The 16,516-nt window shown below is 41.2% G+C and overlaps 1 protein-coding gene across 2 annotated transcripts in view; it reads right to left on the reverse strand.

Moving 5' to 3' along the window:
• rab11fip2 (RAB11 family interacting protein 2) overlaps window positions 1-16,516 on the reverse strand; it is a 78,452-nt gene that overhangs the window by 32,015 nt on the left and 29,921 nt on the right. For both annotated transcript variants that reach the window (XM_033033961.1, XM_033033963.1), the window contains exons 2-3: window positions 14,622-15,061; window positions 3,892-4,342 (exon numbers count right to left, since the gene is read on the reverse strand). In XM_033033961.1, the coding sequence (XP_032889852.1) occupies window positions 3,892-4,342; window positions 14,622-15,061 (891 nt within the window). The remainder of the gene's footprint in view (window positions 1-3,891; window positions 4,343-14,621; window positions 15,062-16,516) is intronic.

A 16,516-nucleotide genomic window follows, 5' to 3' on the forward strand; every position in this document is an offset into this window, starting at 1 on the left:
ATTTCTCCCCACTAAAAGTTATATATTTTTTTACACTTTGAAAATGGACTGAACTGGGATTTGAACTTCGAGTCACAGAGTGATAGTGTGGAAAAAAGGTCCTTCGGCCCATCTTGCCCACACCAGCCAACATTTCCCAGCTACACCAGTCCTACCTGCCTGTGTTTCATCCATATAACCATATAACAATTACAGCACGGAAACAGGTCATCTCGGCCCTACAAGTCCGTGCCGAACAATTATTTCCCCTTAGTCCCACCTGCCTGCACTCATATTATAACCCTCCATTCCCTTCTCATCCATATGCCTATCCAATTTATTTTTAAATGATACCAACAAACCTGCCTCCACCACTTCCACTGGAAGCTCATTCCACACCGCTACCACTCTCTGAGTAAAGAAGTTCCCCCTCATGTTACCCCTAAACTTCTGTCCCTTAATTCTGAAGTCACGTCCTCTTGTTTGAATCTTCCCTATTCTCAAAGGGAAAAGCTTGTCCACATCAACTCTGTCTATCCCTCTCATCATTTTAAAGACCTCTATCAAGTCCCCCCTTAACCTTCTGCGCTCCAGAGAATAAAGACCTAACTTATTCAACCTTTCTCTGTAGCTTAATTGTTGAAACCCAGGCAACATTCTAGTAAATCTCCTCTGTACTCTCTCTATTTTGTTGACATCCTTCCTATAATTGGGCGACCAAAATTGTACACCATACTCCAGATTTGGTCTCACCAATGTCTTGTACAATTTTAACATTACATCCCAGCTTCTATACTCAATGCTCTGATTTATAAAGGCTAGCATACCAAAAGCTTTCTTTACCACCCTATCTATATGAGATTCCACCTTCAAGGAACTATGCACGGTTATTCCCAGATCCCTCTGTTCAACTGCATTCTTCAATTCCCTACCATTTACTATGTACGTCCTATTTTGATTTGTCCTGCCAAGGTGTAGCACCTCACATTTATCAGCATTAAACTCCATCTGCCATCTTTCAGCCCATTCTTCCAAATATCCCTCCAAACCTGTCCTATCCCTGTACCTGTCTAACTATTTCCTTAAATGTTGGCATGTACCCTGCCTCAATTACCTCCACTGGCAGCTTGATCCATACACCGACCGCCCATTGTGTGAAAAAGTTATTTCACAAATTCCTATTAAATCTTTTCCCCTTCACCTTAAACCTTTGTCTGGTCCTCAATTCACCTACTCTGGGCAAGCGACTGTGAGATTACCCAATCTATTCCTCGCATTATTTTATATACCTCTATAAGATCACCTCTTTGTTCACAAGTAACAGCTGCAATTTGAATCAAATATTTTAGTATTTATTCTACAGCCTACAGCACAAGGCTATCTGTAAAATGGTTGGTTTGAGATATTAACACAGTAAATTAGATTTTAAATGAGCAGTTTTGCAAAATATAAAATTAGCATTTTCTAGCCTAGTTAGCTAGTGGGCAAGGTTGATGTCATCATTGGTGGAGAAGACTAGACTAAGTGGGACCCGTTGGGTCCCATGTTCACACGGGAGGGCTGTTCCCCCGATGCAATATTCCACCTCTCCACCAATTCCAATATTGGTGTCCAGTTGGGGGGGGGGGGGCTTTCTGGAGCGCTGGTATGGGTGTGTTGGCTGCAGGGACTACTGATCTCCAGAGGTCTAGTATGGACATTGTGGGCCAAATGGATTCTTGTGGTGGCAGCTCAGTCCCCCAAGCCTGATGTGCTGGCAGCTCACTCACGGCTAGTGGGATGGCAGTTGACTCACGGCTATTCCTTGAAATTCCATTTCAAGCAGAGTGCAAGGCCACCAAATTCAAATCCATTTTCCTACCATTTCAAGCAGGATGCAAGGCCACCAAATTCAAGTGCAGTTTTTTACCTCTTCGAGCAGGGTGCAAGGCCACAAAATGCAAGTGCAGTTTCATACCACTTCAAGCAGGGTGCAAGGTCACCAAATTCAGGTTCAGTTTCCTACCACTTCAAGCAGGGTGCAAGGCCACTAAATTCAAGTGCAGTTTCATACCACTTCAAGCAGGGTGCAAGGCCACCTAATTCAGGTTCAGTTTCCAACCACTTCAAGCAGGGTGCAAGGCCACTAAATTCAAGTGCAGTTTCATACCACTTCAAGCAGGGTGCAAGGCCACCAAATTCAAGTGCAGTTTCATACCATTTCAAGGAGGGTGCAAGGCCACCAAATTCAAATGCAGTCTCATACCATTTCATGCAGGGTGCAAGGCCACCACATTCAAATGCAGTTTCATACCATTTCAAGCTGGGTGAAACCACCATAAAACCACACAAAACACCACACTCACAGTTCAGTAGACATTCAGTGTGTTCAGTTGATTCACAGCTCAGACAGAGTCGTGACCTCTCCCTCCCCCATCATGCAGAGACTGAGCCACACCCACACTTCCGGATTTTATAATCCCTCCCCCTCCTACCGGAAAAGGTGTGGCCTTCATGGTGTGATTGACAGGAGAGAGATTCTCAACATTTTTTAAACACTAATAACACTTATATTTTTCATTGATGGGAAGAATCCTCTGCACCTGATGAGCGGAGGGGGACTGAGTAAGATGGCCAAAAATCACAGCCGTAAGTGGTAGCGTTCTATCTAAAATGAATATAGTGCAAACAGGAAGTTGTTAAGTTTAGACAAACAACCATTTGCAGTGCCTTTTACTTCAACCCAAAACCCCCAAGCAACCATTTGCAGTGCCTTTTCACTTCAACCCAAACCCCCCAAGCAACCATTACTTCAACCCGAACCCGCAAACAACCATTTGCAGTGCCTTTTTACATCAACCCGAACCCGCAAACAACCATTTGCAGTGCCTTTTTACATCAACCCGAACCCGCAAACAACCATTTGCAGTGTCTTTTTACTTCAACCCGAACCCCCCAAACAACCATTTGCAGTGCCTTTTTACTTCAAACCAACCATATTTTCATTTTCAAACCACATTAAGGGCACTCGTAACAGAGTGCATGTTATTCAGAGCTCAGAGAGACGTGACCCTCTCGCTTCCTCCATCTTGCAGAGACCGAGTGAGGCACACCATTTCCGGGTTTTATAGTCCCTCCCCCCAGCAGGGGCAGCAGAGAAAATGGTGAATTTAAAAAAAACATTAATATCTATCTGATTTTTCATCGATGGGAAAAATCCTCCGGTCCAGTCTGGCGGAGGGGGGCTCTGAGCGAGGTGGCCAAAAATGACGCCCGTATGTAGCTGCGTTCTCTCGGAAATCACATTGCAGTGAGTCAAAAGCGGTCAGGATCTTACTTTTAGTAATATAGCTAGCATAATATTCTTCTTCAAAAATGACAAATCATTATTAAGACAAATCTTTTCCAGCCATGATATCAGAGTGTCTATATTGATCAAAACCACAACAATTTTAAACTTATTTTTTTTCCTATTCCATCCAGTTCACAATTAGAGACATGCAATCACAGACCTCTGACATTACTGGCCAATAAAAATACGTCATTAAATTTAATGTGTCCTGTTACTTAACTCCAATCTAGCAGGAAGCTAAATGGGTCTTGATTACTGAATTTCATAGTATTAGAACTGCCACAAATTATAGCAAAATATTATATAGTATTATAGCAAAATAGTTATAATTATGTATATAAATAAATGTATAACTCTGGAAAGATTTTTTTTTAAAAGATAGAAAGAATGTTAATTGGCCAAGTATTCACACACAAGGAATTTACCTTGGTGCTCCGTCCGTAAGTGACAACATGACATACAGTGACAGTTAGGAATGACACATAAAACATTAATAATAAAACATTATGCATTAAACATGCAAATTAAATAAAATACCAGAGCAAAGGGAGGCTACAGATTTGGTTTTTGGTTTTACTTACCTGGACATACCGTCTGCTTTTAAGTCTGTGAAAAATGGGTTTCTGGAATCAATTTCAAAACCGCTGAGAAAATTTCCAGAAAAGGGATTTAGCAGTTTTGCATCACTAAAACTTTCCGACTTCATGTTGCTAATCTTTTCAGACTTTTTGACATCTTTCTTGCCAGTTACACGAGCAAAAAGACTAATTTTCTCTTTCTTGGCCTCTTTCTTAACATCCAATGGCTTGTGATTTGCTGCATGTTTGATATCTAAACTTGTGTCTCTGATCTCCCACGAGTCACTGGTATTATCAAAAGGATTTCTACTTCTTGGCAATGTTGCAGCCTTTTGTGAGGACTTTGTTGGATCATCCCCATCCTTTGAGGCAGAAATTAGGTCAAATTGATCAATCTTGGAGGTGTCCATGCTTTGTGATCGTCTATGGGGTGATTTTGGAAGGTAGTCACACCCTGCAATGATTTAAATTAAAAAATATATATATATTAACTTTATATTTGATTAAAAATGCATACCAAGTAAAACAAGAGTAGCTTGAAAAATGAGAAAACCCCAAAAACTTAACACAAAGACATTTAACTGAGCAGGTTTTTAAATACAGTGCCTGACTTTAAACATTAAAACAAAAGTCTTAAGATTTTATTTATTCTCATTCCATCAAATGAGAACAAGGTTCGTTTCAACACTTTTAAGTATAGAAGTTGTTTTTATTTCTGGGAGGTATTTATGAACCAGCTCCTATGAGCAACAAAGAACACAAGGCAAACTCAAAGCAAAACCTTGCGCACAAATGTATTGGAGGTTTAATACCTGCATGACACGGTGCAATTCTGCAGTTGCTCTGCTCACCGTGTTGATGCAGATGTTGTTAAAAACATGCAGTTGACTGTGAAATAAAGATTACTGGTTCCTCTGCATAATGGAGGCAGCATGCATATTTGAGCATAGATGGATGATCATCTCTGTACTCCCTCGTTGATGCTATGTAGACACAAGAAACTGCAGATGCTGGAATCTTGCACAAGAAACAAAGTGCTGGAGTAACTCAGCGGGTCAGGTAGCACCTGTGGAGGGAATGGACAGACAACATTTATGGTTGGAACCTTTTATCAGACTGATGGAAAGGGGTGGAGAAAACTGGAAAAGAGACATGGGGTGGGGCAAAGCCTTTATCCATGTGCTCCAGAGATGCTGTCTGATCTGCTGAGTAATGACAGCACTTTGTATCTCTTTTTTAGTAAACCAGCATCTGCAGTTCCTCGTTGCTACCTGCCAAGTGATAAGTGAATACAAGTGAATACAAGCAAGAGTGAGAGGGTTGGGGCGATTATCAGATGGGTGAAGGAACCGACGAGAGATGAAAAGGAAACTACAGGATATCAGATAAGGAAAGAGGTGGAGTAAAATGTAAGCTGGAGGGAGGGATATGGGTGGAAGATACAGACCAGGGGAAATAAAAGGAAAATGGGGAACTTTGGGAAGAGAGGAGTGGCAGATGAGTGCATGGCAGGAATAAGACCAGAATGACTGAGGTGGTGAGAGAAATTTGTGCATGCCAATGCAGTGGATACTATGGAGGGTATTGTTTAAAATTGGAGAATTCAATGTTAATACAGTTGGGTTGTAGGTTACTCAGGCAGAATATATAGGTGCTGTTGGTTCAGTTTGCATGTGACCTCACTCTGGCAAGGGAGGTCACCTAGTACAGAAAAGTCAATATGGGAAGGGGAGTTAAAAAGGTTAGCTAAAACGGTTACCAACTATGAGCTCTAACAAGCCTTGGTGGACAGAGCACTATGTAGGTTTGGTAGCCAATATCTGCAAGACCATTCATGACATTTAGAAAGCTCATAAGATTAAAAGTTGGGAAGAATGAATGTTTATTTATTTTTTTAAATTTCAAGAAATTGTCCCTCAAAACATGAAAATTATCCAATATACTGCAACAGTCATGTTGCTAATTACAGTATATATGTAAATCCTATAAGCAAATGGAATGACTAGCATGACATTTTTTTTTTCACCAACAATTCATGAACTTCAAGACTGAGAGACATTTGCAAAGGTTTCAGGCCCTCTGCCCAATGGCAAGATGTTCTTAAAAGTGTGGCTGTTCAATACTTTGGCTTTGCAGCAGCTGCTCATATCGTCAGTGTATTTCTTAAGTAAATTTGTACATTGGAAAGTGCCAGCCTGAAATAGTCAATTATGGACAGCTCCTTGAAATGGAAGATCAGCACGTTTCCATACATTATTTGTAACAGTGTAAATAGCTTGTTCTAAGCTTCCCTCAGTCTAGTTTCAGTCAAAAATCACTGAATCATGCACTTGCGCATCTAAACTTTATTTTGACAAAACACAATTACAGTTCCAACTACTTTACCTAACCACCGCGGGTTCGATCCTCGTATCTGCCTGATCAAGCCCTCTTGGCCTCGCTCAAACAGAAACATTCCAGAAGGTCACGCAGTCCTAAGCGCTCTCCCAGATGACCGACACAGGACCTCGTGGCAGCGGACATTTACAGGAACCCGGACCTCGAGGGGCCGAATCACATGTGGGTAGTCTCTTTACAATCCAATTACAGATATCGATTAACTCCATACATGACAGACATTTCCCTAACCCAATAATATAGTGGCTGATACATTATATTCAAACAGTGTTTCTCAGAGGAAGCGAACATTGCAACATGTGCCCTGATATGCAAGTCTCAATACTTGCATATCAGGGCACAGGAGACAAGGCTCAATACTTAATCCAATCAACGTCCAGCAAAGTAAAGTTTCGCAACATTTTTTACAACGTGTATGTCTGGTTTGCATTCATCCAATCCATTCTATGCATTTTGCACCTAATTGTCAAAGTCCGCAGATGTTCCCATTTTCTTCCTGCAGCTCTGATCTAGGCTCTAGACAAACTGGCACTATTCTGCAGCTTGCCCATTTCTACAGAAAGCACTTTTAAATTAACCAAATGACCTGGCAGCCCAGAAGCCTTTACTCAATTTTAGGGTCCTAGCCTCTCCAATTTGGCCAGGATTAACATTCCTTTCTTTTATCATATATGATAAACCATCATTTATGATAACTAAGTAGTCAGATAATCAGATATACATATGTGTGTCCATTACATTTTCCATCTATCAACAACACAAGATGATGCCTATTCCCAGAATCTTATCAAGCTTCCCGATTTTTCGTGGGCGTAGCTTCACAATTTCCATCTGATGACTCTTCACCTCCCGAGTTTTCGTGGGCGCAAATTCCCTCCATCTGTGTTGTTGCCCATTCTTCTATCCCTTTCCATAGTTGAACCTATAACCTATAATTCCTGAAAAACTTGGGATAAAGCAAGTTACCACTCATGTACTAATGCGTCCCCATACATTCATTGTAATTCTGCTATACTATCCCTTTTCCATTTCACTATCCCTATCCTATATTCTGCTCTATCACTGTATTACTATTTCTATTCAGTTCTATAATATATTCTTTACTATCCTAGGATCAACACTATTCAGCTCTCTCTATATTCACACGATGTTATAATATGTATATCTGATGATGGTTTCTCATCTAAATTTCAGCTGGGTTCAATCCAGATTTCCCTACAGACGTGACTCTTATTTAAAGCAGACCATGATAAATGTTCCAATTTAACCAAATTCAGCCTCAGCCTTCAAATTTACTCTTTTAAATTTCAGTGTCCATCTCATTCTTCTCATTCCACAGCATTGTGGATGATAACACAATTACATTCCAATTCCTGTGGAATTCCCAGCTGTTCAAATTTAAACAATCAATTTCCATATGTGGTCAATTTCATCATAAATCCAATTAAGAAAGCCAATTTTAAATCTAGGGACAATTTCTTTCCACCTTGATAATAGAAGCCACTTTACCATCAAGAGTTAGACAATTTAGATCCATCGGTTAAATACATCGACTGATATCTCCACACCCATTCAAATTTCTCCTTCTAATTCAACAGACTTCTCCTCCAGTACTTCTTCCTTAGTATGTTGGCTCAGGTCTCAGTCTAGGGGTTCTCGCTTATACCAGTTTCTGAACCACTGAGTAATTTCTAGATGGTCTCTTAAAGGGAAGTTCTGTTGTTCCCAGTTCCTCTTTTGACCATTTCCAATTCCACCTCTCATGTTCCCTGAATAATTTCCATGTTACCAGATCTTCCCAAGTTCCATCCTTCCTGATGTTCTCTGAATAATCCTTCCCATCTTTGGCTGCCTGTCTGGGGATGAGACAATAACAATATCAATTAATAATCAAACTCCAAATATTCCTAAGCCAAATCTCACAAGTCTGTTCCAAATCTGAAACTTTTAAGTCCCTCCAATTCATTTCCATACAATTTAGAGACCAAATTCAAAATGTTATAAACTTATTTCTAATAATCATAATTTAGACGCAAAGTAAGTGTTCTACCCCAAACCACAGCGGAGATTCAGTTCTTCAAAGTGGAACTTGCTACAATAGTCGTCATAGGTTGTCGGTGTTGTTTCTTTAGGGAAGATTAGATATTGTTACTTTCCTTCTTTCACTGGCGTCAAAACTTGATGATGTTAAAGTTGGGTACTAGGGTAGGTTTTCTTCTTCTTCTTTTCCTGATGTCCGTTTCGAGGGAGTGGGGATACTGAGGAGCAGCTTTCTCTATCGGTTGGCCTTCCCAGATTTGTCTTAAAGGGACAGGACAGTATCGTTTCCTCCTGTTTTTTGATTCCTGTTTCTGGGGAGCTACATTACCTTTGCTGTCTTCTGCCCGTTCTCAAGGGGTCTGTATATTCTTTACCTCACTCCCCAGATAGTATGTTATCGATTATACTGTCCTGTAGGCACAAACTCAGTAACACGTTAGTATAACAGTTCCTTTCCCTACTCCTGTACCTCCTGCACATGTTTGTTTCTTCTCTCCCTAGCGCCATTTCTTTCTCACACCAGCTACAATGTTTCCCTTACTTACTTACAGTCCTTTCTTCACTGTGGGTTCTTGATAATTGGATTCTTTGTGTCTTCTCCCAGGATTTGGAAGGGGGTGATGTTCTTTCTGGTTTTTATTGCCATTTTTGGGCCATGTGAGGACGCCTTCAGATTTAATAGATGGTATTTAACTGGCAGGTTAGGGCTTAAGAAATGGGTTTGATTGTCAAATGTTCCTGCCCCCTGATCTCCTTGCCAGTGTCCTCGTCCTCTACGCTCGGGGTCCCAAGTGTCCTGGTGCCCTCTTGGAATCGACTGTTTCTGAAACCCCGTGGCCTTCTTCTTTGCCCCCTTCTTTCTCGTTTGTACTCCCTCACAGGACACGATCGACTCCAAAGTCCCAATTTCCCACAGTTGCAGCACTGGTCTGGTCGGACAACCCTATATCCCCTCCAGCCAAACTGAGGAAACGTTGGCTATCGGAATGGCAGATCTATCCAAGCTTTGAGATCTTCCTCCTCCTTGTCTTCCTCCGTAGTTATTTCTCTTAAAATTTTTTTTAATATAGGTCTCTGAGCTGCCGCTGGATCAGGCTGCATCAAAGTGCGAACGTCTGCGGCCCGGTAGTCATTTACACCTACTGCGGAACTTAATACCAAAGGTGGAGTAGGCAGCTTTCTACAAACGAACTGCCTACGGGAAATCCGTTCTATACCCCCATCGTCAGGGAATTGCTTAGATATCAATGTCAGGGTCAATTCCTCCGTATCCTCCTGCTGGCTCACCCTCAGCAAAGCTATTTGTTCTGTCTCTGTACTTCAGGAAGGATTCCTTCATTTTCCCACTACTGGATTTTCTAATTAACTTTGGGGCCCAATTCGACGGAACCTTCCTTCTAGCCCCTTGATCTCCTATACTATCCCCCACTGGTGGAGCAATCATAGCATCTACAGGATCCTTCCCCGATTTTTCCACTTCAGATTTGAATTTAGTGGGAGGAGCCGAAGATACCGTTGACACCTCCCGAATGCCCTGCTCGCGAGCTGCACATGGTGTCTCTGAACTGAAAACATGAGAGTGCTGTGAGGAATGCCGTGGCTCCATTCCGAAAATTTTTACCCACCCTGTATATATTTGAGCCTCTCTCCCTTCGAGGTCGACAGATACTGCTGCACTCTTACCAAATTTAATAAGTTTAATTTTAGTCGGCACCTCCCCTTTAAGAGCCATCTCAGTAGTTTCCCTTGTAGAAGATGGTATTCGCTCCTGCTCCTGCTGTTGGCTTCCACTATCTTCCTTTCCCTGTTCTGGAATGTCTCGAGAAGGACCCTCTAATCCCTAATTTACAAGCGGCCATTCTTAGAGTGGACAGCAAAACGATCTCTTTATTTATTTTCCTTCTAGTGAAGAACATTCTCCATATTCCAATTAGCTCATTCCTTTCTTCACTGTTTCCATATTGTTTAACAATTGTTTCTACGTAGTTTATTCCTATTACAGATTTGAGTCCACCCAGCGGCCAAAGTTCACTTCTCAAAACTCCGTTTAATTCTCCTAATAATCCTCTTAATCTATCTGCTTCATGTGGAAGCTTCTCGCAAATTATTCTTATTGGGCTTCCGGGTCAATCGAGAAGTCCTTCTCTGAGACATTCCCCATTTTTCTGCACAATAGTTATAATACATAATAAAATTCCAGACTCTAACACCTATTCAAACTCACTCCTTCCTTTCAGACTCCAAGGTCAATGGAGTCTCTCCCACACTATGGCTAATCGTCTCTCAGATTCACACCTATTCGCACAATTGTTCCCTTCCAACCATTACTCAATCACTCACTCAATCGCTCCTATTCAATTATTCAAACCACTCGCTCGTATTCAATCGCTCTCCCAACTCTCTTATCAGTTAGATCACAATCACTTCATTCAACTCTAAACTTTCAAACAAAGGATCACAACCCAAGACTCCAACTCTCAATCACATTCTCTTCCAAGCAGCAATCTCTCCCACTCAATCCACTTTAAGTTCGCGCACAGACAAATCCGAACCACGCTAATAAAACTATAATCAGAAATTAAAGTATTTCCCCGATTACAAGTAACCCCAAACACACCCCAATATAAACTACAAGCATCCAATAAATTACACTCTAATAAATCTTCCCCGTGGCGCAATCGGTCAGCGGAATGACTCCTCCCCCGACACAGCAATCGACAGAGTACAAACCCTGATCGAACCACCACGACTCAGATTCTCACAATACTACAATCTAAACAATTACAAATAATTCAAACACACTTTTACTTCAATTATCTAAATCCTTAAATCCTTGAACACTCACACAAGCAGCAATACAAATGGCGGTCCGCGAACTGAGCACACTCTAAATCTTAACTTTCTAAATCTTAATACACTCTAAATTTATTTACATGCACAAAATATTTACACAATTCGGATCTGATAACAATACAAAAAGCTAGATTTTTACAATTTACAAAAAAGATTTAAAGCACTAGCGCACAGTTTACAAACACTTGATCTCAATGCCGCGTCACGCTGTTATCAATCAGTGAACCTCTCCCTCCGATACCGAAGATTATTCCCTTCCTAGGTTACTCTTTGCTGAGGGGTACTACTCCTTAAATGACTACTTTTCGTCCCGAATGTTACTATCCTCACGCTAAGACTGGACCTCTATAGGGGGACCTCCTAGGTTTTACAGAATTAGGGGTACCCTTCGCATTCGGATTACTTTTCACCAAGTAAATCAGGTTCCCATCTCTCAGGTACTTTTCGCTATCAGGTACTAATCAACAATCGACCGGAGGGTTACTATTCACTATTGATCAGCCGCTATTCGGAATCGATCATGGACATGCACAAACTCCGAAGTTCTATCTATACAGAATTTGAATTCTACCGTACGGGCAGAACTTCAATGTGAAATTCTGTATTTGGAAATTTGATTCTGCAAATCTAGACACGTTCTCGAACTCCTAGTTTTGGTGCGCACCACTCCACATACGCGGGCTCGCTAATTAAACTAAATTGCCCAATTAAAAAATCTCGAATGGACTAGAGTATTCTCAGCCAATTTATACTCTATCTACCCCTGGGGTGTGTTTACGAGGTTCCTTGTCCTTCACTCCAGGGAGGGACTCTGATATCTTCACACAGATACCCCTCTCTGCTGGGCACTGACGGTTCAGTGCCTAGCCTCTTCACGCTGGCAGTCGTCGATGCCAATTTTCAGAACGCACCTTTCCAATCAGCGCTCCCGGCAACGATAGATCAATACTTAGGTCAGACCTGTATTCCAATACCCCACCAATTGGATACCAAATCTGAACCTTGGACCACCCCTCGCCCAATGAAGTGCTTCGAGCTCTGCAGTCTGCCAACTATGGCCATGATTTGGGCCACTCCACGCCCTGTTTTATGGGCCCCCAACCCAAAGGAGTGCTAAACACCCACCCCCACCCCCCCGATCTTACTAGATGCTATTCTAATGATCTTGATTGGACCTTTCCCAAGCCCGTGAATGATCGATCCACCCCGACTAGCGAAGTGCCGAAATTCAATGCAAAAACTGCACAGTGGGCCCAATTTCGGCACTCGCGATCGAAACAGCTCAACACCCTTGATCGCAAACTTGTGTTTGGGGGTCCGTTGAGATCCCGGATGAGCCCCCAATGTAAATAGCTCATTCTAAGCTTCCCCCCAGTCTAGTTTTAGTCAAAAATCACTGAATCAAGCACTTGCGCATCTAAACTTTATTTTAACAAAACACAATTTCAGTTCCAACTATTGTACCTAACCACCGCAAGTTAGATCCTCGTATCTGCCTGCTCAAACAGAGACATTCCAGAAGATCACGCAGTCCTAAGCGCTCTCCCAGATGACCGACACAGGACCTCGTGGCAGCGGACCTTTGTAGGTCCCCGGACCTCGAGAGGCCGAACCACATGGGGGTGGTCTCTTTACAATCCAATTACAGATATCAATTAACCCCATACATGACAGACATTTCCCTAACCCAATAATACAGTGGGTAATACATTGTATTCAAACAATGTTTCTCAGAGGAAACGAACATCGCAACATCTGCCCTGATATTCAAGAAAACCAGACAAGGCTTAATACTTAATCCAATCAACATCCAGCAAAGTAAAGCTTTGCAAGATTATTTACAATGTGTATGTCTGATTTAAATTCATCCGATCCATTCTATGCATTTTGCATCTAATTGTCAGGGTCTGCAGATGTCCCCATTTTCTTCCTGCTGCTCTGACCTAGGCTCTAGACAAACTGGCACCATTCTGCAGCTCGTCCCATTTCTACAGAAAGCACTTTTAAATTTACCAAATGGCCTAGCAATCCAGAGGCCTTTACTCAATTTTAGGTCCTAGCCTCTCCAATTTGGCCAGGAATTGCGTGGGCGGCGCGACTCACGTCGCAGCGGCCTCTGCAGTCCGTCTGTCTTTTTTTATTTTCGTGTCTCGTTTGAGTGTAATTTATAGTGTTTTTTTTAACTGGGTATGTGTGGGGGGGGCGGGAGGTGGGGGGATGGGGAAACTTTTAGAATCGTTTCCCTGTCTTGGTTCTTCTACTTGTTTGTATGACTGCAGAAACCAAATTTCGTTTGAACCTCAATGAGGTTCAAATGACAACAAATAAATTGTATCATTGTATCAGGATTAACAACAGTACCAGTTAGTTTTGGAATGCCAAACTGCATCCTACCCTTCAAAAACAGCCAGTCCCATTTTCGCAAGATCCTCATTGAAACAATTTTGGCCAAATTTCAGTCCCTTCCTTATTCAAACTGCATTCATGTCCACAATATCAGTGTGTAAAAAAATAGCTTCCATTTTGACACTCAAGTCTGTGCTGGGGCTTTAAAAACAAAACAAAAAAAGAATACAATTAGTCCAAGATAGCATAAAAACAAATCTCTAATCTTGATTCCATTTCATTACCAATCACCTCTATCTGCACCTACTTATTATCTACTTCAACCACTGGAAAGAGTAAGAACGGAAAGCTACCACTACCCAACATGAATTGTGAATACAAAATCCAATGAGCCTTCCCTGCTACATTCACAAATACCAGTCAAACCATGCTGGCTTCATCCAGAGATCTCCAACATAATAGAAGCCAGTCTTCTACCAATTCAATTCACTTAATGTTAAATCAAGAAAATCCAGAGCACCAGATTTATCAAAGGCCATGAGACCAGAAAACACCTCAGATGCACTGAAGATCCTTGCATCACAAATAGCCACACCTCCAGCCAAGCTGTTCCAATAGTGTAGAAACACTGGTAAATAAGCTACAAGATGGAAAACTATCCAGGTCTGGCCTGTTCACAAACAAAAATGCAATACAGATTAATTAGCACTCAGATGTTGGGAGGGATATTGGTAGGGTATCAAATGGCAGTTTCTTGCCCATGCCTTATTTAGACAATTTACTTCCAGATAAAGAAAGATGGTTCTGGTGGCTGAATTGAAACCATTTCAGACCTTCGGAACATTACCAACTGAGCATCTGACCAATTCATAACATCCAATTCAAAATAATCTTCAGAATACTTTTAGGACCCATTTGCTTTGTAAATGGGTCCTAAAAGTAAAATGCATTTTACTTATTGTTGCACAGTATATGTTAATAAAGGTTAAGTATGGAACAAAATCTGGCTATTTCAGGAAGCAATAGTTAAAACCTTTTTGTAAAAAGATTTAAGTTTATACTTTAATAAAATCTTAGCATTTTGTGACCAAACTTACCCATTTTTTCTCTTGAATGAGTGGAATCCGAAGGAAGCTTATAAACCATATGGCCTATGGTATTGCATTTATGTTTTTCCAGTGGCGGATGGGGATCAGGTAAATCTGACATCGACTGGGCAGAGGATAGTTTCTGAGATCCCAATAGGACATTTTTTTTTGGCTTTGACTTTCGCTGTTTATCACTTTCCATGGCTTCTTGATCAGGATTGGCAGAAGTTGTACTTGGAATGATTGCAGATGAATGATCAGAGAACATGCCATCATTTTTCCTTCCTTTCATTTTGTCCTTTAGTTTGGCAAAAGGGGATCTTGTTTTGTCTTTCAAGGAAAGATCAAACATACTCGCAGTCATGTTGTTTCGTATAAACTGGATGCAAACTTGGATTGCTCCTCTTTCTTTTTTTTTCTTTCCTGGTTTGGATTCTAACTTGAACCATCTAAATACAGAACACAAGTCTGTTACCATGGATAAGATATGTTACATATGGAAAATATCAATTCAACCTTGCAAAGCAATGTAAAATTATTTTATTGTTGTAATTTTAAAGGTGCAAACAATCTCTATAAGTTCAATGACAGTGGGCAGATCAACATGATGGATCATGTAGCATATATTCAACAAAGCATTTAATTAAAATTCCTCTAGTTTGCAATATAACATGCACTTTCCGTTCTTATACAGTGCCCTCCATAATGTTTGGGACAAAGACCGATCATTTATTTATTTGCCTCTGTACTCCACAATTTGTTATTTGTAATAGAAAACAAAAAATCACATGTGGTTAAAGTGCACATTGCCAAATTTTATTAAAGGGCATTTTTATACATTTTTGTTTCACCATGTAGAAATTACAGCTGTGTTTATACATCGTCCCCCCATGTCAGGGCACCATAATGTTTGGGACACATGGCTTCGCAGACGTTTGTAATTGTTTAGGTGTGTCTAATTGCCTCCCTAATGCAGGTATAAGAGAGCTCTCAGCACCTAGTCTTTCCTCCAGTCTTTGGAAACTTTTATTGCTGTTTATTATCAACATGAGGACCAAAGTTGTGCTGATGAAAATCAAAGAAGCCATTATGAGACTGTGAAACATGAATAAAACTGTTAGAGACATCAGCTAAACCTTAGGCTTACCAAAATCAACTGTTTGGAACATCATTAATAAGAAAGAGAGCACTGGTGAGCTTACTAATCACAAAGGGACTGGCAGGCCAAGGAAGACCTCCACAGCTGATGACAGAAGGATTCTCTCTATAATAAAGAAAAATCCCCAAACACCTGCCTGACAGATCAGGAACACTCTTCAGGAGTCAGGTGTGGATTTGTCAATGACCACTGTCCGCAGAAGACTTCATGAACAGAAATACAGAGGCTACACTGCAAGATGCAAACCACTGGTTAGCCACAAAAATAGGGTGGCCAGGTTACAGTTTGCCATGAAGTACTTAAAAGAGCAACCATAGTTCTGGGAAAAAGTCTTGTGGACAGATGATACGAAGATTAACTTATAGCAGATTGATGGCATGAACAAAGAATGGAGGCGAGACGGAGCTGCCCAAGAGCCAAAGCATACCACATCATCTGTCATACACGGTGGTGGGGTGTTATGGCGTAGGCATGTATGGCTGCTGAATGTACTGTACTGACTCACTTATCTTCATTAATGGTACAACTGCTGATGGCAGTAGCATAATGACTTCTGGGGTGTATAGACACATCCTAGCTGCTCAAGTTCAAACAAATGCTTCAAAACATTGGCCGGCGGTTCACTCAACAGCAATACAATGATCCCAAACATACTGCTAAAGCAACAAAGGAGTTTTTCAAAGCTAAAAAAATGTTCAATTCTTGAGTGGCCAAGTCAATCACCCGATCTGAACCCAATTGAGCA

Source organism: Amblyraja radiata, chromosome 15 (genome assembly GCF_010909765.2).
Source record: "Amblyraja radiata isolate CabotCenter1 chromosome 15, sAmbRad1.1.pri, whole genome shotgun sequence".
NCBI classification, from domain to species: Eukaryota; Metazoa; Chordata; class Chondrichthyes; order Rajiformes; family Rajidae; genus Amblyraja; species Amblyraja radiata.